The 21,785-nt window shown below is 39.6% G+C and overlaps 1 protein-coding gene across 1 annotated transcript in view; it reads right to left on the bottom strand.

Moving 5' to 3' along the window:
- The window catches only part of tbck (TBC1 domain containing kinase), an 82,740-nt gene that overhangs the window by 52,445 nt on the left and 8,510 nt on the right, over positions 1-21,785 (bottom strand). The window contains exons 5-16 of the mRNA XM_017463303.3: positions 21,421-21,494; positions 12,435-12,576; positions 12,181-12,241; positions 11,132-11,193; positions 10,944-11,005; positions 8,990-9,138; positions 6,419-6,557; positions 5,416-5,515; positions 5,284-5,333; positions 4,495-4,624; positions 4,053-4,151; positions 1,257-1,319 (exon numbers count right to left, since the gene is read on the bottom strand). Of these exons, the coding sequence (XP_017318792.1) occupies positions 1,257-1,319; positions 4,053-4,151; positions 4,495-4,624; positions 5,284-5,333; positions 5,416-5,515; positions 6,419-6,557; positions 8,990-9,138; positions 10,944-11,005; positions 11,132-11,193; positions 12,181-12,241; positions 12,435-12,576; positions 21,421-21,494 (1,131 nt within the window). The remainder of the gene's footprint in view (positions 1-1,256; positions 1,320-4,052; positions 4,152-4,494; positions 4,625-5,283; positions 5,334-5,415; positions 5,516-6,418; positions 6,558-8,989; positions 9,139-10,943; positions 11,006-11,131; positions 11,194-12,180; positions 12,242-12,434; positions 12,577-21,420; positions 21,495-21,785) is intronic.

The following is a 21,785-nucleotide window of genomic DNA, read 5'->3' on the forward strand; positions in this document are numbered from 1 at the left end:
TATATATATATATATATATATATATATATATATATGATGAAGTGTTTTTAACATTTATGGAAGGAGTCTCCAGTGTCAGCTTTGGGTTTGGGATTTCCCGGTTTCTCGGACACATGACAAGCTTTGATTTTTGTGTCAAAGAAGAGAGAAAAGACAGGCTGGTGAGGTAACAACTGTTTATAGCTGTTGTAACATGTTGTGAACATGTTGCCTGTATGTTCCACAACATCGTATGTAACAATAAATGGATAAGAAGTACAGCGTGTCTTTCTTTAATAAATAAAAATTGTAACTGTTGGAAAACTGCATTAGGATGAGAGGAATAAAACACTTTCAGACATGCTAATAGAGGAAAATAACCAATTTCAGGGCTGCATCACACCACCTTATCGCTGATTATTCCCATAACAACACATCCCCATGGTTTTATTCCTAACATACTTGTCATGTATATCAGAGAATGAATCTGAACTACGGTTCCCAGCAGCCACTGCACCTCACTGCATCACAGTCACATGACGAGCACCTATGTGTATACACCTATGTGTATATAGCCACAGTCTGCTCTGCACTCCTTGTCTTACATTTGTCTTTCTTTGCCTTTGTCTATGTTGTTGTGTTTATGGTCTTTGTTTCACGGTTATTCTTTGCCTTATTGTTTTGCTGCCTATTATAGTTCTTGTTTTGCTATTAATTAAAGTTCTAATCTGCACTTGCTTCCGTCTCCGCTTTGAAATCGTGACAATACTGTACCTAGGACAAATGCCTTTCATACCTTTCAAGACTGAGGAAACGTGACACCTTTTTTTATTATTATTATTATTACAGAATTATAAACACGCATCATTTAAACACTTACTTCACTTCCTGATAGTCTAAAGTCCAACCTGAACATCATCATCTATGTGTCTATATTATAAGTGATACTCATTATTTTGTCTTAAAGAATGCAACCTTTGCAAACAACTATAAATAATCTAGTATTCATGATAAAGATTCTTTTCAACCTGCCAATAAGCATCAGTTTAAATGTAGACAAAACTCTGTTCAAGACTATGAACTTTCTTTCTACAGCACCAGACAGGTATTCAATGTCTGAAAGTGTTTAGAAAGAACCTCAGGTTTCCTCTCACTAAATACTGTAAATAATTGAACAGCCCTATGAATAATACAAGGAGGCAATAACCTTCAGTCATTCAAGTGACAGCTGAAGACCAACAACAGCAGCAGAAAATCAATACAAATCACAACAATACCTGTCGGTCTGTGGGGATGGGCGTGTCCTTATCGATGGATTCATACTTTGCCTGAATGTCCCCCTGCAATATGAATATAAACACACGTATCTGAATCACTGTAGAGGTAAAACTTAGGCCTGGAAAAGAATGGACAAATAAATAAACCAAATAACATTTCAGACAAGAAGTGCACACTGAATATGCAAATTTAATAAAGTCTCACATTTGAATCTCTAAATGTGCAACAATTTATCTGTCAATCTGTCTGTCCATCTACCCATCAATCCATCTATGCATCATTCCATCATCTATAGTATCTATCCATCCATCCATCCATCCAACTATCCTTCTATCATCCTACCCATCAATTGATCTATCCATTCATCATCTACAGTATATTTTCATCTACCCAGATCTATCTATCTGTCTATTCATCCATCCATCTATCTATATATCCATCCATCCAGTCATGCATCTATCCATTCAATATATCCATCCTTCAATCCACCTTTTCATCCCTCTGTCATTTATCCTTCCATCCACCTACCCATCGATTCATCCATCTATAAATCCACCCATGCATCTATCGATTCAATACATCCTTCCATCCATCAATTCATCCATCCAGCCATCCATCACTCTACCTATCCATCCATCTATCCTTCCACCCATGCATCTATCCATTCAATATCCTTCCATCCATCTACCCATCGATTCATCCATCTATCCATCCATCCATAAATCTATCAATATATCTATCTATCTATCTATCCACCCATGCATCTATCCATTCAATATATTCTTCCATCCATCTACCCATCGATTCATCCATCACTCTATCTATCTATCCACCCATGCGTCTATCCATTCAATACATTCTTCTATCCATCTACGCATCGATTCATCCATCCATCCATCGCTCTATCTATCTATCTATCTATCTATCTATCTATCTATCTATCCACCCATACATCTATCCATTCAATATATCCTTCCTTCCACCCTTTCATCCCTGTCATTTATACATCCATCCATCTACCCATCGATCCATCTATCTGTCCATCCCTCTATCATACATACAGTACAGTATTTATTCATCTACCCATCTATCTATCTATCTATATATCCATCCAGCCATCCATCCTGATGGCACATGATCCACTGAGTTTTTCTAGCTTTAGTGCTTCACGTTGATATTATCAGCTAAAGCACCAGCACTGACTGTAGCTCTTAAAGCACACACTAAGCTCACTGTGTATACAACTCTCTATGCACTCCGCTTCACACAGTCTTCACACAGAAAGCCTCCACATTTCTTTTCGGCCTTTTGGACTAATGAAACTCAATCACCAGGAAATTACCTCCAAAGGCCTACTGGCTTTTAGCAATACAGCATAGTGCTTTAATGGGCATTTATCAAGTCAAGGTCAAGAACAATTGAGTTAACCTGCAGTTCCCTTTATGACCCAATCAAATATCATGAAATCTGTACACTCTGCACTAAGGATGCAGTCAACACCCAGGTAAGTCCTTGTAGTAAAAAAGACAGCATGTCCTTAGCACTACAAGTACCAATCATTACACAGAATGAACACTTAGGCCCTGATTTAATAATAACAGGCACTAATTTGCATGTGAGATGGGATAACCAAATAAAGGGCATGCTGTTTGTGCATTACAAATAATAACGGCATAAATTATGTTTCGTGCAACATCAAGGGAGAAACTCTTTGTAAATGAGATTTGTGTGTGTGCTAACTGTTTTCAAAATAAAATCCCAAAAGAGCCAAACTCAGATATACACCGATTGAAGGCAACGAAATATGTCCAAAGAAATAGGTCCAAAAATACGATATGAATGCAAAACATGAGTATAGACAAGGGTCTATGTTCTGTTCATATGGTACTCGTTAATTAAAATGCTTTCACATGTTCTTTGGCAAATATCTAATACAAAGCATTGTAAAGCCATCACTGTAAGAAACATTCCTATCATTTTGAGATACTTAGGCATAATCCTTATACATTTTCAGTCCATAAAGACTAATACTGTATATGTTCTTCGGCTAGCTTCCGCAAAAATTTTACCTGCTTTATTAACCTGTGCATTACTGAGGTGTCGTACACGAACGAGTCGATTCACGTGAATGAGCCTTCATTTAAACTAAACGCTTTGATGCTTTGTTACTGTGAAAGTTTGGTGTGTTTGACTATCAGCCGTAGCATGACCTCTGCACTGCAGCTTGTTGAAGATGTACTTTATGTATATTAGGCAAATCGATCAGTTATCAGGATACATGGAATTGAATCTTCTTCATTAAGCTCAGACACAGCAGAACAATAGCAGTGATGTATTCAAATGCATTGCTATTTTGTTAATCAGAAGGTAGAGTAAAATCTCCTGAAGCAATTTCAGCCATAGATCGGCAAACAAAAACATTCACCGGACATAATATCCCAAAAGAATGGCAGTGAGCTGTTCGGAAGCCGAAAGAGCCGAATCTTATCGGTGAGTCGAATGAACTGATTCGCAGAAAGAAAAAGAAAAAGTCCTCATCACTATTGCTCACTTAATCAACGTTCCACATTGCGGTTGCTAAATTCATTCCTTTCCATAAACACTGCCTTGTATTTTGTACTTTTAAGTAGAAACGCTGCAAATCGTGGAGAGGTGTAGGACAGAAATGAATCATTTGACATTTACAAACTGACCAACCTCTTCCTTGGTGCTGTTTACTAAAATGTCCTTTTCCCCCACAAATGATTATTTAAATACTAGGCAGCATGACAAAAGAATTGAAGTTTTCTACTCACCTCGACTCCCAGTAAAGCAGCCCAGGCCAGTCCTCGGAGAAGAGGAGGAATATCCACCCTGGCTTCCTTCCACACCTGGTTCTTTTTGTATGGATACGCCTGAGGAATGTATATTCATAACACTTACAGCAATGTAACACACTGTAGAACTCAAGTTCAGCAGACCGAGTGTACAGAACTGCTGCAGTGTGTGTGTGTGTGTAGAAAGAGAACATTATTATTATTATTATTATTATTATTATTATTATTAACACCGATGCATTAAATCAGAATACAGTTTCCTGATGTTTTATGAAAATCGCTTCTGAATTAATTCGAAAAAGATCACAGCACAGTGTGTCTTCATTAGTGCACTTGTTTGTGTACATATGTATGAGTGTGTATGTATGTATGTGTGTGTGTGTGTGTGTGTGTGTGTGTGTGTGTGTGTGTGTGTGTGTACCTTGAGGAGTCTGTCGAACAGGACGATGCGTGTAAGCTGGTACTCGGTGTCTCTCTCTCGGATAATGAGAGGAAGGCTGACGGCGGCTGAGAGCTCGTTACTGCTGATGGACTGAGGCAGACAGGTCTGTCTACACGACACGAACATATGTTTTAATTTTATTATTATATTCATTATTATTATATGCAATATAAAATCTTTATTATCTGCCATTTAGTTCTGTTTGGTTATTACTGATATATCTTTATGTGTGCTCTGGGCTGTTTATCTGCTTTAACAGTGCATTCTTTAGGAATAGGAATGCCTGCCTGCCTGTCTGTCTGTCTGCCTGCCTGCCTGCCTGTCTGTCTTTCCCTCTACCCACTTCTGTTTATCCATCTACCTTTCATAGTTTATCAAACTATGTCTTTCTGTTATCTATTTAGTTGTCTGTCTGTCTGTCCATTATCTATACGTTAATCCATCAGACTGTCAGTCCATGTGTCTCTTTATCCATTATGCATTTGTCCATCTAGCTCTCAGTCTGTCTGTAACATTCAGTCTGTTTATCAATCCAGCGATCAGTCTGTCTCTCTGACTAATCATTCATCTGTTCACCCATCTATCTGTCTGCCTGTCTGTCTACTTGTCCATCTTTCTGTCTGTCCACTGCATTTATCTGCCCGTCTATCTATCCACCTTTCTCTCAGTCTGGCTGTCGCACTAATTACTGGGGTCACTGCGCTCTCAGTACAGGAAGAAGATTTGGTTCATGTCTCAGTTCAGCAGAAAAGAAAAGCAGGTTCTTACTCGTCCTCCAGCAGTGGGTAATACGCCTCTCCTGCTACATCCTTCAGCCTCTGAGACACAAATCAGGAGATGTCTCAGCACATTCACTTAACCAGTCTAAATGAACTCTCTCTCGCTCTCACACACACTCACATTTTTGAGCTGACCCAGCGAGAGTGTCACAGTGGTGTCATCCAGCAGGAAACTTCGGTCTCTGCCCTGGCCAAATGTCTCTCCATCTTCTACAATAAAACTGCAAACCAGAAGAGAAGTGTGTGTATGTATGTGTGTGTGTGTGTGTGTGTGTGTGTGTGTGTGTGTGTGTGTGTGTGTGTGTGTGTGAGATTAAAAGAAGAACAGCTGAGCTAGCAATAGAGCTAACACTATTATAACTGCTAGAACACTTCCTCTTATCTGTAATGGCATTAAAAGTTCCACAACTTTTTAACAATTTAACTGCAGTGCAGAATTATTGGCATCCTTTAGGCAAACTGATATATTAAAGGACTACAGCATAAAAGCAGCAATTTTATTTAACTGCGCACTCAATTGTTCAAAATTGTTCTTCCTACAAAAGACTGCTTGCAAAAGTATTGGCACCCTTCCAAGCAATGTATGCTTGAAGCCTTACTGCATGTATACCGGGGGGGGGTCAAAGGCGACAAAGTTTATGGAGACTGAAACAATAATGTGTGAGTTTTTAATATAATATAATATTATATAATATAACATATAGATCATTTTCTAGGTTACAATTTGTTTGCATTTATTTATTGATTCTTCATTCTTTCATTTGCATTTTTGAAAAAAGTTCTCATGACAATCATTTGATTTCATTTGAAATCAACTAGATTTCATTTTGCTCTCCATTTCTGTCAGTAGAGATGTAAATACTATTGTGTGCATTCTTAGTGTTTATGTAATCATTTTTGCTCATTCCAGTAAATGGTGTCTATATGTAAGGGATAATCAAACTGGGTAGAAATTATGCCAAGTTTAACTACATAAATCTTATTTCGTTAAACCTTAAGTTGCATTGAAATTTGGTCCAAGACAAAGTTCTAGCACTGTAGCTGCAGTCAAAATGACTAAACACAGTCTAGTGACTGCGTGCATGTATGTGTGCGTGTGCGTGCGTGTGCGTGTGTGCGTGTACTTGGGCAGGGTGCAGACTGGAGGTTTGGACTGGATGATGCCTTTGTTTGTGAGCTCCTTCTCTAAGTCTCCTCCTGCTAAACACCACAGATGATACACTTCATCCACAGATCTCTCAGTCAGGTAGTCCTCTTCATCCACTGCACACAACACCACGTGGACAACAATAAACAACAATAATGAGACATTTTACTCAAATTGCACCTTGGTAAAAAAAAATTTTTTTAAATGAAAAAACAACAACAACAACAACAACAAAGAAACAGAGCTGTATTTGAGTATTAATATACAAATAGAAATAAGATAATATAACTGACCTAAAAATATCTGGTTGATGACCTGAGTGATTTGCCAGAAATGCACTTGGGTCAAAATAATGTAGATATTGTAAGAATTTTTTTTTTTTATTAAAGAATCTTAAAAGCAGCTTTGAAAGTCACAGTCGCAGGTACGTATCTGGATTCCAGCAGCAACATTCAGAACTTGCTATAAGTTTGTTATATTACTGTCAAGCGTTTTATCAGATTGTAGTTACATTTAATGTTGTGTAATGTCTGTAAAATATCCTTATACCACAGCGCGGTTGAATACTCAAATCTGATTGGTCAGAAAGTGTGCATCATTTCCGTATAACGGCATGGTTTAGATAGTAGTTCTGGCTGTAACATGAATGATAGGTTTATACTAATGTGCTCGCTCTAATACATTATCGGGTTTCTATAGTAACGGCTCACACACAGGGATTTGTACGGTGGACGCACCACATTAAGCTTGCCACGGTCATACCGGTTATGAGGGACGATCCCGGTATGAAATTTTATACCGGTTTAAAGGGGGAAACCTTATGAATGAAACATATTTAATATCAACGGTTCCTATATGAATATCCTAATGAATAGAACTGCTTTCTATCTATCCGCATTTAAAAGACAAAACGGAGACCATTATTGAAATGAGCGAACGCTTGATTCCCAAAAGAGGAGTCCTACGGTACATAGGCGAGATTTTGGATTTGCCATGTTCGTTTCGCACGAAGCCTATGTTTGCTGTTTGGCGTGTTGTTAGATATTTGGTATCTAGCACACAATTTAATTTGATCAATTTTATTTTTTTTCTATTTCATTTTCCTATTTTGTTTAAAAAATAAATAAAAATCAAAGCTTGAAATCAAGCTGCCTTGCGTTATTGCGTAGGCTACTGCGCACCGAAAATTACCCCACAGCACCATCCAGCGTCCAACCAGAGCTAATATTACCGGTTTGAACTAGGGATACCGTACCTGTATGAAAATTATATCATCGTGGCAAATCTACTAAACTCGAATTTCTTTTAGGAGACATTTATTTAACATTTATGGATGGACTCTCGGATGTAAGTACTTGATAACAGTCAAAGAGTACCAGGTGGGTGAAAAAAAGAGAGAGAGAGAGAAAGAGGGAGAGAGAGAGAGTGAGAGAGAGTGAAAGAGAGAGAGAGAGAAGAGAGAGACACAGACATTGAAAGAGAGAGAGAGAGAGAAGAGAGGAGAGACCGAGAGAGATAAAAGAGAGAGATAGAGCGAGACAGAAGAGAGAGACACAGACAGCGAAAAAGAGAGAGACAGAGATGAGAGAGAGCATATGAGAAAGAGAGAGAGAAGAGAGAGGAGAGAGAACAAGAGAGAGAGAGGTCAAAAGAAAGAGAGAGAGAGAAGAGAGGAGAGAGAGAGAGAGAGAGAGAGAGAGAGAGAGAGAGAGGGCACGAGAGAAAGAGAGAGAAGAGAGAGAGGTCAAAAGAAAGAGAGAGAGAGAGAAGAGAGGTCAAAAGAAAGAGAGAGAGAGAAGAGAGAGAGATCAAAAGAAAGAGAGAGAGAGAGAAGAGAGAGATCAAAAGAAAGAGAGAAAGAGAGAGAGAAGAGAGAGAGATCAAAAGAAAGAGAGAGAGAGGAGAGAGAGAGGTCAAAAGAAAGAGAGAGAAAGAGAGGAGCGAGAGAGGTCAAAAGAAAGAGAGAGAAAGAGAGGAGCGAGAGAGGTCAAAAGAAAGAGAGAGAGAGAGAGAAGAGAGAGAGAGCGCGCTTGGTAAGGGAATGACTATTTATCGTAGTTATAACGTAGATCAGAACAGGAATGAAACTGTCTCTTGGATGTAACACAACATTAAATCTTCAACAGTTAAAAATGTAAAAAATATATAATATAATAAATCCTATTTACAGTATACATATTCTACAGCCAGAGGCAAAAAACCCTACTACAGCGTCCTACAATTACACTAATAATATACGGTTTGAATAAATAAATAAATAAATAAATAAATAAAGTAGGTCACTGCCTTATGCAAATGAACTGTATAATCGTGGGTGTGCTCTCAAATGTTTCCAGAATAGAATCAAGTATAAGAAAAAGAAAAAAGTGGATTTAGACCAGCCTAAAAAAACATCAAATCTAAAACGATGTAACGTTTTCATCCAGGAATCAAGGCCTTTAATTCAGAAAGAAAGCAATTTCTGACCAATTCTGACTCACTGACACTGTAAAGAATGAGGTAGGAAATATATCCAGTCTAAAGCAAGAGATGGGGATTAGTTTTAGACCTTTGCAGAGTTCGTTGATGTCCTCAGGCAGCTGAAGGTGAACACAGCGCAGTGAGGAGGAGAACAGACTCACGGGACTGGCATATCGAGTGTAGAGGCAGGAAATTCTCTCAAACACGGCATCTTCCAGGAGCTCAGCTGGAGTCGCTCTAAAACACACACACACACACACACACACACACACACACACACACACACAAAGTTCAGAAAGCATTACAGCTTGCGGATCAAACTGTTTGTCACAGAGATAGTGCTGATACTTTACACGTTATTATATTTATTGAATTCACAATGCAGAGAAAAAAAACTTTAACAGTGAATTTGCTTCAATCAAAAAAAATTAATAAATAAATTGTGATTTGTGTAAAGCTTTAGTTTTTAAAGAAAACAATATACCATGGGTCTTGGTTTTAGTATCGGAAAAGAAAAAGTGGTAACATAAACCTGATGTTAAATGGTTAGTGTATATACAGTGTAAAGCTGTACATTAAGGTTCAGTAACAAACTGCTTACACTAACACTGCTTACTGCATTGATTAGGAATAAAACACAATGGGGCAAGCTGTTAAAGAAAAACAATCAACAAAGAACAAAGTTTACTGTTTTTTAATAACTGCACATCCCGGAAGTGTTTTAAAACTCTTACACTACAGCAATTTGCAAACCTGTACAATTTCAAATGCATTCATAGCTAACACATTATAGCTACATTTAAAGTTGTGGAACATCCATGATACAAGTTAGTTCCTGTGATCGCTTATAGCTATAAACAGTCATACCACCATCAGCCTCTCGGGGGCTCATTCTTGTTTGTTTCTCTCTCTTTCTCTTTCTCTCTCTCTCTCTCTCTCTCTCTCTCTCTCTCTCTCTCTATTAATATGCCAAAAAAAAATTACAAACTCCTAGGTCCTGAAGACTTTCCTATGGAGGAAAGCTTACTGACTGTTACAAAGCGCTGACACTGGAGACTCCTTCCATAAAGCGGGCAGTGGTGGCTTAGTGGTTAAGGCTCTGGGTTACTGATCAAAGGGTTGGGAGTTCAAGCCCCAGCACCGCCAAGCTGCCACTGTTGGTACACTTGAGCAAGGCCCTTAACTCTCATTGCTCCAGGGGGCGCTGTATCATGGCTGACCTTGCGCTCGATCAATAAGGACTCATTATCGCAAATAAATGTTTTTTTTTCATAAAAATAATAATAATAACAATACACTGGCTTTTACACCTCAACTCTGCTCACTTTGCTTCTCTAGAACTTCTAGAAAAATCTTGTACGGTCGCACTACTTGCATTGTTCTCCGCTTGATATATCGCTTTGCTTGTATTTCCTCATTTGTAATTCTCTTTTGGAAAAAAGCGTCTGCTAAATGAATAAATGTAAAACGTAAATGTAAATAAGCGTCTCCTTACCAGAAACGTCACCACATCAACAAGGATATGTTTGAATTTGTTTTTGAAAACAATTTGAGCTTTATTAATAGTGTTAGATTATGTGGATATGCCGTGCTTGTGTAAGAGTTACTATAAAACAAGCACATTAATATAAACCTGCACTACCGTCTGGGATGCCGATATAGAAAATTAATCAACACCTCCATACTGGCAAACCGCTGTGGTGTAAGAGTGTGGAATAAAACACTTTGGGATGTGCTGTTATAGGAAATGAATCCACTTTAGGTTGGTAATGGTAACTCCGTGTCATGTCATCACTCCATCGTTGACTTTATTTATTTGTTTATAACAGCATTCAGCAGAGTGATTTATTGCTTACTTAAAGCACCGAAATAAAATCAGTGAACTGATAAAATCAACTAATATACAACAGAAACAACAAAGTCACGGGCCTAGACTGCACTAACTCTCCCATCACAGCTGGCCTGCATTGCGATTTTTCGTCCTCCCAGCAGAGCAGTATGTTCTTTCTTCAGGAAATGATGGACGGTGCGAGGCAGCTTACCGTTTCGAAGGCAGAAAAGTCAGGCATTTCCTCAATAACAGCAGCACATTGTCAGGAAGCTCCTGGAACACACATGGACTCTATAATTAATAACAGGCCGATCGCTAACACAGCCAAGAAAAGAGACATCTAGTGGAGGTTTATTGTAGAAAATGGATGCGTTCGGAGCAGCGAACAGTTCTGCTCACCTTAATGACGTCCAGGCATCCGTGCTCCTCAGCAAGCACCGTCACTATGTCATCCATGCAGCCTGCAGAGAAACTCAGTACTGTTTATCCTCTCAAACTCAAAGGATAACACAACAAGGAAGCTGATTTGTGCTGTTTAAACCTCATGTTCTGTCTACTATTTAGCACGATAAAGCCTTCGTTTTTTCATTTTATGCCAATACAAGTAGAACAGTCATCTTAAACCACTCAATCGAGCCTTGCTTCTTCTCAATCATTAGCAGTATATACACTTTATGTAGAAACAGATAGAGAGTAGCCTTTCCTATGCGTACTGTATTTGGAAATGTACAAAGAGCTATGGGAAGCCAAACAACGCAAAAGCTGGTCCAGACTGAGCTACTCAGAAGAACCGCACAGCGTGGACCAAATACCAGTTTGGTTTCTCTGGAACATAACAAGCTGCATCATTTCATAGAGAGAGAAACAGCGGTGAGAGACCGGTGAGTGTTTATAGCTGCTATAATGTAAGTGATAAAAAGAACTAACTTGTCTCGCAGACATCTATAAATGGATAAAAAGCATAGTGTGTTGTTCTTTAATTAAAAAATTGAAAAGGCTGGCTAACGCGCATCGTATAAGAGAAATAAGACACTTCGGGACATATGTATTTATGTATGAAACCTCTAAGAAAAATGTTATCTCACTACTAATATTGTTAGAAGTTGCACTAATATAATATTACTAATATAAGTTGCACTAAATAATCCTTTCTATAAAACTACACAGAGAACTTTTACTAAAGTATAATAAGAGAAGGGGCGGGATCAAATGTCTTGCTACGACGAGGTTTTGTAAATGAATTTTCTTCAATGATTGGCTGATTGATTGTGTGTTGGTCTTAGGTCCTCCACCCGTTCCTTTCCACAGATCTAAAAGCTGCTTTTAATGTTCAAAATTTAGGATCTAACAAAGTCTCAAATCAGCCAATCAGCCTTTTAATAGCAACTTTTCAGTGAGAAACGTGAACATGGCCCTAACAATGTGAAACAGTCTGTATGTGAGCTTACCTAAAGTGATGATGAACTTTAATCTCTCGCTAATTTCAATGTTCTGTAAAACCTGCCTTCCCTGTTAGGAAAAACAAATACGTTATTATTATTATTATTATTATTATTATATGAAAAACAATCTTCTACATTTATAAAAACGATTGTTAAAACAGAAAAATGCACATGAAGACGAAAAACAGCTTTCCTCTTGGGAAAAACCATGGCTACAGCCGAGTCAGTTAAAGGAAAAAGAAAAGAAAAGAAGTTCATACAGCACAGAGCTCAAACAGGAGCATCCCCAGAGACCACATGTCAGTCTTGGGGCCCGAGGGTAGAGGGATCTCACTGAGTGAGGGATCAGTGGATTGGAACATGCCCTGGGCGATAACCTCAGGAGCGAGGTAAGATGGATACCTGAACACAAAGAGAGACAGAGAGAGATGATTAGTACATACACATCAGGGGCATTAAAGGAATAGTCCAGTCCCACACTTATTTATTTATTTATTTTAACTCTAATCTCTATCTACTATACAGTATCTGTAGCTTGTGTGTGATTAGAAACAAAAATTGACACTGAAAATCTGTTTACGCGCGCCTCACTTTAACGCAACTCTAAGGGCAGTTCTTAAATTCCATCAATAAACGTTTACACAAATTACCTTTTTTTTTTTTTAGAAAACTTTCATTCATTTTTCAAACGTATTCTTTATTAAGCTCTAAATACGTACAATTCATTCTTTCAGAGATGGGACTACTTTTTCAAAGGGAGGAGTTTGTATCATAACCAGAATGACGTTTTACTGCATTTTGCTCCAGTTTAAAATTCGTTAAACCTAAGCATAAACCTCCATAAGAACACCTTCAGTAAGACTTTCTCTTACATCTGTCTCATCCTAATGTCCTGTCTCATCCTATGGTCTTTATTGTGAAACTATAACGGTTGTGGTTTTGAATTTGTTATACAGTTACATATTTTAAACATTTATAAATATCTGCCCTTGGACTTTGATTATAAGTACGTTTTCAGTGAACAGCTTTTCTGATTTTTCTAAGTACAGGAAAATGTTGAAATTCTGCTAAGCGCAGATGGAAGCAAGTGCAGATCAAGCTTATTAAGAAACAAAAGACATACAATACAGAACAATACAAAACCTCAGACATCTAGACATGACCTATGATCTCAAGGCAAAAAGATATATAGACTAGAGGGTACGACCTGACAACAAAAAGCAATGAAAGGCAAAAGCTAGACATACCTGCGTCCCAATTGGCACACTATCAGTGCTAAATAGTATCCGAGTTGACAATGAGTGTGTCCCAAATCGTAGTATGATGAAATAAGAATCCTAAATGTACCCGGATGGTCTACTATTTCCGGTGGATTTTCTAAGTGTGCATCCGTGGACACTTTTTCAGCTAATATTGGCCACAACTCCATTGCATGAGGGAGGAGGAGTTTTGTGACAATTTGCTTTGCCAAATTCAAGAATGCATGTTAGAGAGGTGTAAATAAAATGTGGAAAGATAAATCAAGGGAATAATAAATTAATAAACTATACTGTATAAATTATATAAGGAATAATGAATGAAGAAGGGCGCACGGTGGCTTAGTGGTTAGCACGTTCGCCTCACGCCACGGTGGGTTCAATTCCCACCGCTGCTCTGTGTGTGCGGAGTCTGCATGTTCTCCCTGTGCTGCGGGGGTTTCCTCCGGGTACTCCGGTTTCCTCCCCCAGTCCAAAGACATGCATGGTAGGCTGATTGGCATGTCCAAAGAAGTGTGTGAATGTGTATGTGATTGTGCCCTGCGATGGACTGGCACTCTGTCCAGGGTGTACCCACCCTGGGATAGGCTCCAGGTTCCCTGTGACCCTGCAAAGGATAAGCGGTATAGAAGATGGATGGATAATGACTGAAGAAAAGTTTTTTTTACAGTGATAGCCTTCTCTTCTGGGTAACAACGTTCTCTTCCGTTACGTGTTAGTATGTCCCAGTACGTGCAACCTCTTTTGCTACACACTCAAAAGTATGTACATTTTCTTTAAAATATAAAGAAAGGGGGAAGTGGTGGCTTAGAGGTTAAGGCTCCGTGTTACTGATGAGAAGGTCGGGGGTTCAAGCCCCAGCACTGCCAAGCTGCCACTGTTGTGCCCTTGAGCAAGGCCCTTAACTCTCTCTGCTCCAGGGGTGCTGTACCATGTTTGACCCTGCCCTCTGATTCCAACTTCCTGACATGCTGGGGTATGCGAAGAAAAGAATTTCACTGTGCTGTAATGTATATGTGACCAATAAAGACTCATTATCATTCGTCACAAAAAAAGTGTACATACTTTTAGTACATAGTATAAGTATGCCAATTGGTACGCAGGGAATGAGTGCTGTGCTGTTAAATATTAGTGCTCATTAAATCAAAACGTGAATCAGGTGCAACAGTCATGTGCCGTGATCCAGTGAGGTCCAGTGGCAGATGAGTAAGGTAGTCATGCACCGTATTCAGCCTAACCATGACAAACAATACAGACAGAAATTTGGTGGTAAACACCCTGGAGTATTTCTCGAACTTTTCCTCTTTCTCTGTTAAAATTTGGACTTTTCTTAGGAAATGGTGCTCGTTCCAGTTGCGTTCATGCCAACAAGCAAGTAAGTCAATTCCTAAGTACGTCATGATTTCAGTGACAATGTGAAATCTGAATTCAAAATTTCTCCACTCTGTGCAAACTATGGATGTATAAATCCAAACAGTTGGCTCAAACGATTCCCCTGACCAATCCCGGACTAGAGGTCCGACGTTTCTTTAGTTCCCCACTCACAATTTCAGTTCCTACCTGCAGTGTCGAACTGTGGATTCATCGCATCTTGTCATACAGTATACAAGCTCACATTCAATGTGTATAGAGACTTTACAAAGAAAAAGAAAGCTTAGAAGGAAGTAGCAGAGACTGTTGTTGATCGTTGGTGGTGAGAATATCTAGGCTAGGATAGTGTGTTTGCTTTGCTTACCTTTCCTAATAAATTTGATTTGTAAATGAAACTTTTAATACATTTTAAACAAAAGGGGTGTGTATAATTCGTATAGCAGGCTCTATGCTGTACATTTTCGCTGTTACTGTTTCTCATTAGAACTAAAAAAATAAACATTAGACAGGCCATGGCCACAAACATTTTCGCTTTGTTTGCTTGCTAGTGTGAAAGTAGGGTTAGTTGATGAATTAAAAAAAAAAAAATTCTTACACTTATTTCAGTATTCTGTAAAAACTTTCCCCTGTTGGGAAAAAGCTAATTTACATTAAGCATTCAGATCTCCATTCAGTGTTGTTGTATGTCTTAAATGCATGTTCTGTGTTGGCTTTCTAACAAAAGGGTGCGATATTGTTTAAAACACCGCCTGTCATTTGCTTCACAGATGGAAAGCAAGAGAAGCAAGAGAGCGAAGAGATAAAATCTCAAATGTCCATAATAATAACATTGATGTCAAAGAGCACAATGTTTAATTTTTCCCACATGCTTAGCAAACACCACACCCGGCAGTCAGGCATGTGCTGATAATTGATCGCACAATATCACAATGTTCAACACACACCACAATGACATTGTGGATGCTGCAAAGAAAGGCAGAATTTTTGTGGAGTGTTTGTGGTTTGGACATCAATTCTGTCCTATTTGCCGGCCAGCATGTGGACAAATGTCCTTTAAAGTTTTGGCAGGTTTGATGCTTTCCTTCCTCAAAGTTCTGTTCCTCAAACTCATAAAAGACTGCAAAATGTGGCAGGCAGACGCTGTTCCTCAGACTGAGGGATAATGTTTTAGCATACATACACACAGTGAACTCCACTAATATTGGCACCCTTGGTAGATATGAGCAAAGAAAGCTGTGAAAAATTGGCTTTATTGTTTAATCTTTTGTTCAAAAAATTCAAAAAATACTCTGCTCTCATGGATATCAAACAATTGGAAACAAAACTGCCACCCTTTTAGTCAATACCTCCCTTTGCCAAGATAACAGCTCTGAGTCTTCCCCTATAATGCCTGATGAGGTTGGAGAATACATGGCAATGGATCTGAGACCATTACTCCATACAGAATCTCTCCAGATCCTTCACATTTTGAGGTCCACGCTGGTGGACTCTCCTCTTCAGTTCAGCCCACAGGTTTTCTATGGGTTTCAAGTCAGGGGACTGGGATGGCCATGGCAGGACCTTGATTTTATGGTCAGTAAACCATTTTTGTGTTGATTTTAATGTATGTTTTGGAGCATTGTCCTACTGGAAGATCCAACCACGACATATTTTAAGCATTCAGGCAGAGGCAGTCAGGTTTTTGTTTAATATCTGTTGATATTTGAGTATTTGATATAGAGTCCATGATGCCATGTATTCTAACAACATGTCCAGGTCCTCTGGCAGAAAAACAGCCCCAAAACATTAAAGAGCCTCCAACATATTTAACCGTGGGCATGAGGTACTTTTCCATATTGCTACCTCTCTGTGTGCACCAAAACCACCTCTGGTGTTCATTGCCAAAAAGCTCTATTTTGGTTTCATCTGACCATAGAACCCGATCCCATTTAAGTTCCATTAGATGCTTGAGTTTGTTTTTGGATGAGAGAAGAGGTCTTTTTTTTTTAAAACCTTTCCAAACAGCTTGTGGTGATGTAGGTGACTTCAGATTGTAGTTTTGGAGACTTTCTGACCCCAAGACGCAACTAACTTCTGCAATTCTCCAGCTGTGATCCTTAGAGATATTTTGGTCACTCAATCCATCCTCTTCACAGCGCGTTGAGACAATATAAACACATGTCCTTTCAGGTTCATTCATAACATTTGCAGTTGACTGGAAATTCTTAATTATTGCCCTGATGGTGGAAATGGGCATTTTCAATGCTTGTGCTATTTTCTTATAGCCACTTCCCATTTTGTGAAGCTCAACAACCTTTTGGTGCACATCACAGCTATATTCCTTGGTCTTACTCATTGTTATGAATAACTAAAGGAATTTGGCCCGGAATTTTTTTTAATGAAAAGTACTAATTTAAGTACTTTAGCAAGAGGTAGGTCTGTAGACGTTGTTTAAAGACCGCCAGTGACTCAGCTGTCCGGACATCTAGGGGAAGTTCATTCCACCACCTAGGTGCTAGAACAGAGAAGAGTCTTGAAGCATGCCTTCCTTGTATCCTGACAGATGGTGGCACCAGTCTAACAGTGCTAGAGTTTTGGAGGGAGCATAGTGCAGTGCAAGGTGTGAGAAGTGATTTGAGGTAATTGGGTGCTGGTCCATTTTTGACTTTGCAGGCAAGTATCAGAGTTTTAAATCTGATGCAGGCAGCTACAGGAAGCCAGTGGAGGGAGTGTAGCAATGGGGTAGTGTGGGAAAACTTAGGAAGGTTGAAAACAAGTCGAGCAGAGGTCAAATGGTGCTCAGAGGAAGACCTACCAGGAGTGAGTTGCAGTACTCCAGTCTTGAAATGACAAGAGACTGAACCAGCATCTGAGTGGCCTGTATGGATAGAAATGGACAAATCCTTCTGATGTTTTAAAGGAGAAATTGACATGAGCGTGTCAGATTAGCAATGTGCCAGGAAAAAGACATCTGATTGTCCATGGTTACCCCAAGCTTGTGTGCAGTAACCGATGGTGGTATCAGAGAGTTGCCCAGGGAGATCATAAGATCCTGACATGGTGATGAATCACCTAGGATGAACAGTAGTTCACTTTTGCTGGGATTAAGTTTCAGCTGATGAGCTGCCATCCATGATGAGATGTCTACCAGATATGCTGAGACCTGAGCACGAACAAGAGGATCTGAGAGTTGGAAGGAAAGGATGATTTGAGTGTCATCCACTTAGCAGTGGTGTGAGAACCAATATGAGAATATGACCTCACCAAGAGATTGAGTATAGAGTGAGAACAGAAAAGGATCAAGTACTGAGCCTTGTGGGACACTAGTGGAGAACCTGGGGGAGCAGATGTGGATCCCCTCCACATCACTTGGTATGAGCGACCTTCTAGGTAGGAAGCAAACCACTGCCATGCTGCACCATGAATTCTGAGACTTATGAGGGTGGACAAGAGAGTCTTGTAGTTCACTGTGTCAAACGCTGCTGAAAGGTCGAGGAGGATGAGGACTGATGACTGTTTGGCTGATCTAGCAGCATGTAGATTTTCATTGACAGCCAAAAGGGCAGTTTCTGTGGAATGTGCCGCTTGGAAGCCAGACTGGTCAGGATCTTGGAGGTTGTTCTGTGAGAAGTAGAGATACACTTGATTGTAGACAGTGTGTTCAAGGATTTTAGAAAGAAAAGAGAGAAGTGATACTGGTTGGTAGATGCTGATGTCAGAAGGAACCAGAATGGGTTTCTACAGGATGGGAATAACCCTTGCTCTCTTGAATGCAGTTGGTACATGACCAGATGATATGGAGCTATTGATGATAGTCATGATGAAGGGGAGGAGATCTTGTGAGATCGTCTGGAGAATTGAGGAAGGGATTAGATCCAATGGGCAGTTGGTAGGATTGCAGGACAAGATGACCTGCAGGATCTCTTCTGTTGCTAGATTAGAAAAATGTTCCAGTGAAGGAGAATGGGAATCCCCAGTGGGTAGTGTAGGAGTTGGGGTAGAAGTGGAAGTCTGGCAGATTTTTTCAATTTTCTCATCATAACATGTGGCAAAGTCTTCAGCAGTCAGGGAGGATGGAGCAGGAGGAGCTGGTGGATTGAGTAGTGAAGAAAAGATGTTGTGGATCTTGCGAGGGCCTTGTGCAGATGTTTCCAGCTTTTCCTTATAGAAGGCAGTCTTAGCAGAAGTCACTTCAGATGAGAATTTGGACAGGAGAGTGCGGGAAGAGGCAAGATCTTTGTCGAGTTGTGATTTCTTCCACTTTCTCTTTGCTGTTCTTAGTTCTCTCTGATAGCTGCATAACACATCTGACAGCCAAGGAACAGGCTGAGAAATCTTCCTAGGTTTAGAGGATAGAGGGCAGAGGAGGTCCCTGGATGAGGAAAGTGAGGAGAGGAAAATGTCTGTGGCTAACTGCAATGGTATGGAGGAATAGGAGTCGGGGTCTGGAAGGGATGATGGGGTGGAGGAAGCTATGGAGGAACGAGAGATAGAATGGAGGTTTCGGCGGGTAGGAGAGAAGTATTGATAGCTGGTTTTAGGCAGGATAAGGAGGATGATGGTGAAGGATACCAAGTGATGATTGGAGGTGTAGAGTAGGGTAGCATTAACGTCTGTAGCTGGAGAGAGCCGACTGAAAACCAGGTCCAGGACATTTCCTCCCTTGTGTGTGGGTGGGCAGCTGTTGAATGTCAATGAGAAGGAATGTAGAAGAGGGAGAAGGTAAGAGGACTCAAGCTTATCAGAGGGATGGTTGAAGTCTCCACGGAGTGTAACAGGGGTGCTCTCGGTAGGGAAAAAACTGAGGAGCATGTCCATTTCTTCAAGAAAGTGTCCTAGGGGACCAGAACAGCGGTAGATGACGATGATGAGAAGGTTGATCAGGGAGGTAACTGCAACTGCATGGAATTCGATGGATGAGATGTTGAGATGAGACAGGAAGAGAGGCGTGAAGCACCATCTCCAAGACAACAGCAGACCTGTGCCAGTTTCTTGTGGAGTGTGAGAGAAAGCATAGGCAGAGGATAGAGCAACCGGTGTAGCAGAGTTCTGTGGAGATCTCCAGGTCTCTGGTAGTGCCAGAAAGTCAAAAAAGTAACAGGCAGCTAAAGCTGAGATGAAATCAGCTTTCTTTACAGCAAACTGGTAATTCCAGAGCCCACCTACCACTGCTATTTGAGACTGAGACAGCAGAGGAGGGTAGATGAGGTTACTGGTAGTTCGGCCTCTGGTTTGTGGATGAGAGCTTCTAGGTCTGAGAGTGGTGACAACAGAGACAGGTTTGAGGCACATATCTAATCAGGAATGAAGTTAGTGAAGATAGGGCTGACACTTAAGAAGAAATAAACACTACTAAACTCGATACTTTATCTAAGTTATCTAACTTCTACAGACACTAGTGTCTGAAGGATTGAAGGATAACCTTCAATATATCTTAGTAAGCCCTGCCCACAATTCACACATCAAGGAGACTGAAATTACTCTTGATTAACCACCTGAGAGAACTGATTAGCAAAGAATAACAAACACTTCCAACCAACACTAAAGAATCGACAATATTATACAATACAGCAATTCTAGAGTCAAGTAGATAGTACATAAAAGTACTATCCAACCTTACCAGTAGAGAATACATTCAAGATTGAAGAACTTAACAAATAAATAAAAGCAAACAACAGAAAGGGAAAAAAAAGAGACGAACCCTAAAATTTGTATAAGGTTTCAGGTGACTTTATAAATTTTGTCATATTACAGTCATCGAGTCAACAACAACAAAAAAATCATGATAAGAAATAAAAGTGTTTTCATTTGATTTTTTATGCCATTTGGGGTTTTAATAAATTGAAAAGAATAAATAAAATGAAGCCAGACAGACAGGCGCTGTCTGAAATATGTGCATACCGTCCAATAAATTAAAAAAAAATACAAAAAAAACAAAAAACATTTAGAATTCATAGAGAACGGAGCCTCACAAAACCTTTTATACTGACTCCACATGAGCCAACTCATATTGTTCACATAACCGTCCACAGTGAATCACTGCTGCAGCATCAAAGTTTGGAGGCAGATAAGCTTTATTGAATTTTCTAGACAGATGTTGCTGTGCAAAAGCTGACAGACAAGGACATGCCAGGTCAGAAGTACACAATCTGTGTTCATCATCCATCTCTGAGAAAGGCAATCTCTAGCCGGATATTAGGACGCAAGCCCCTGGCGAACAGGGAGGCCAGGGCCTTATGCTTATTTACGAGTGCCCACAAGGAAGTTCGCTTTGATATCCGAGACCTGGTTTTGATCAAAATGAAGATGGACCGTGATGACATACATCTCATATTAGCTCATCTTGTTTCATTATGGGTGCACCGCACATTTCATTGATCTTCTCTTTCATGAAAGATATAGAGCCGTGATGCATCTATAGTGGGATTTTAAAGATTCCCTCAAGATTTTTTATTTTTTATTTTTTTTTACATAATGGGAATCTGAACAGGATTTGATCTGCATCCCTGAAGAGCTGAGAACTAGGCGTCTTTATATAAAAAAAAAAAGAAAAAAAAAAAGATACGGATTGATTTGAGAAGAATGCAGAATAGGTGTGGGACGTGTGGAGAAGCCTTAGAGGGAGACAAAAAGCACTCACCCGATAGGGAAGTCCACATCTGCTCCGTGATCCGTCATGTAATAAAAACCAAACTTGGCCAGTTTTACTTTACCCTGTTTACAGAGTGAAGAAAGCAAAGATGCAGACCAATGAAAACAACACACGCATCATCAAAACAACCGAGCACAAAAACATCTGGCCTCTTGCATGATAACAGTTATTTATGTTAAATACAAGGCCCGCACACTTTAGTGATTTCCTTCATTTAAATGAAGATCACAATGTTTTTTTCCCTCCATTTTAACATTTTTTGTTGTTATTGTCCACATAAACCTTGAAATATCCTTCCAACATTTTTACGCGAGAAGGAGACAAGATGCGAGTTTCCTCTCAAGAACTTTTAG

Source organism: Ictalurus punctatus, chromosome 3 (assembly GCF_001660625.3).
Source record: "Ictalurus punctatus breed USDA103 chromosome 3, Coco_2.0, whole genome shotgun sequence".
NCBI lineage: Eukaryota > Metazoa > Chordata > Actinopteri > Siluriformes > Ictaluridae > Ictalurus > Ictalurus punctatus.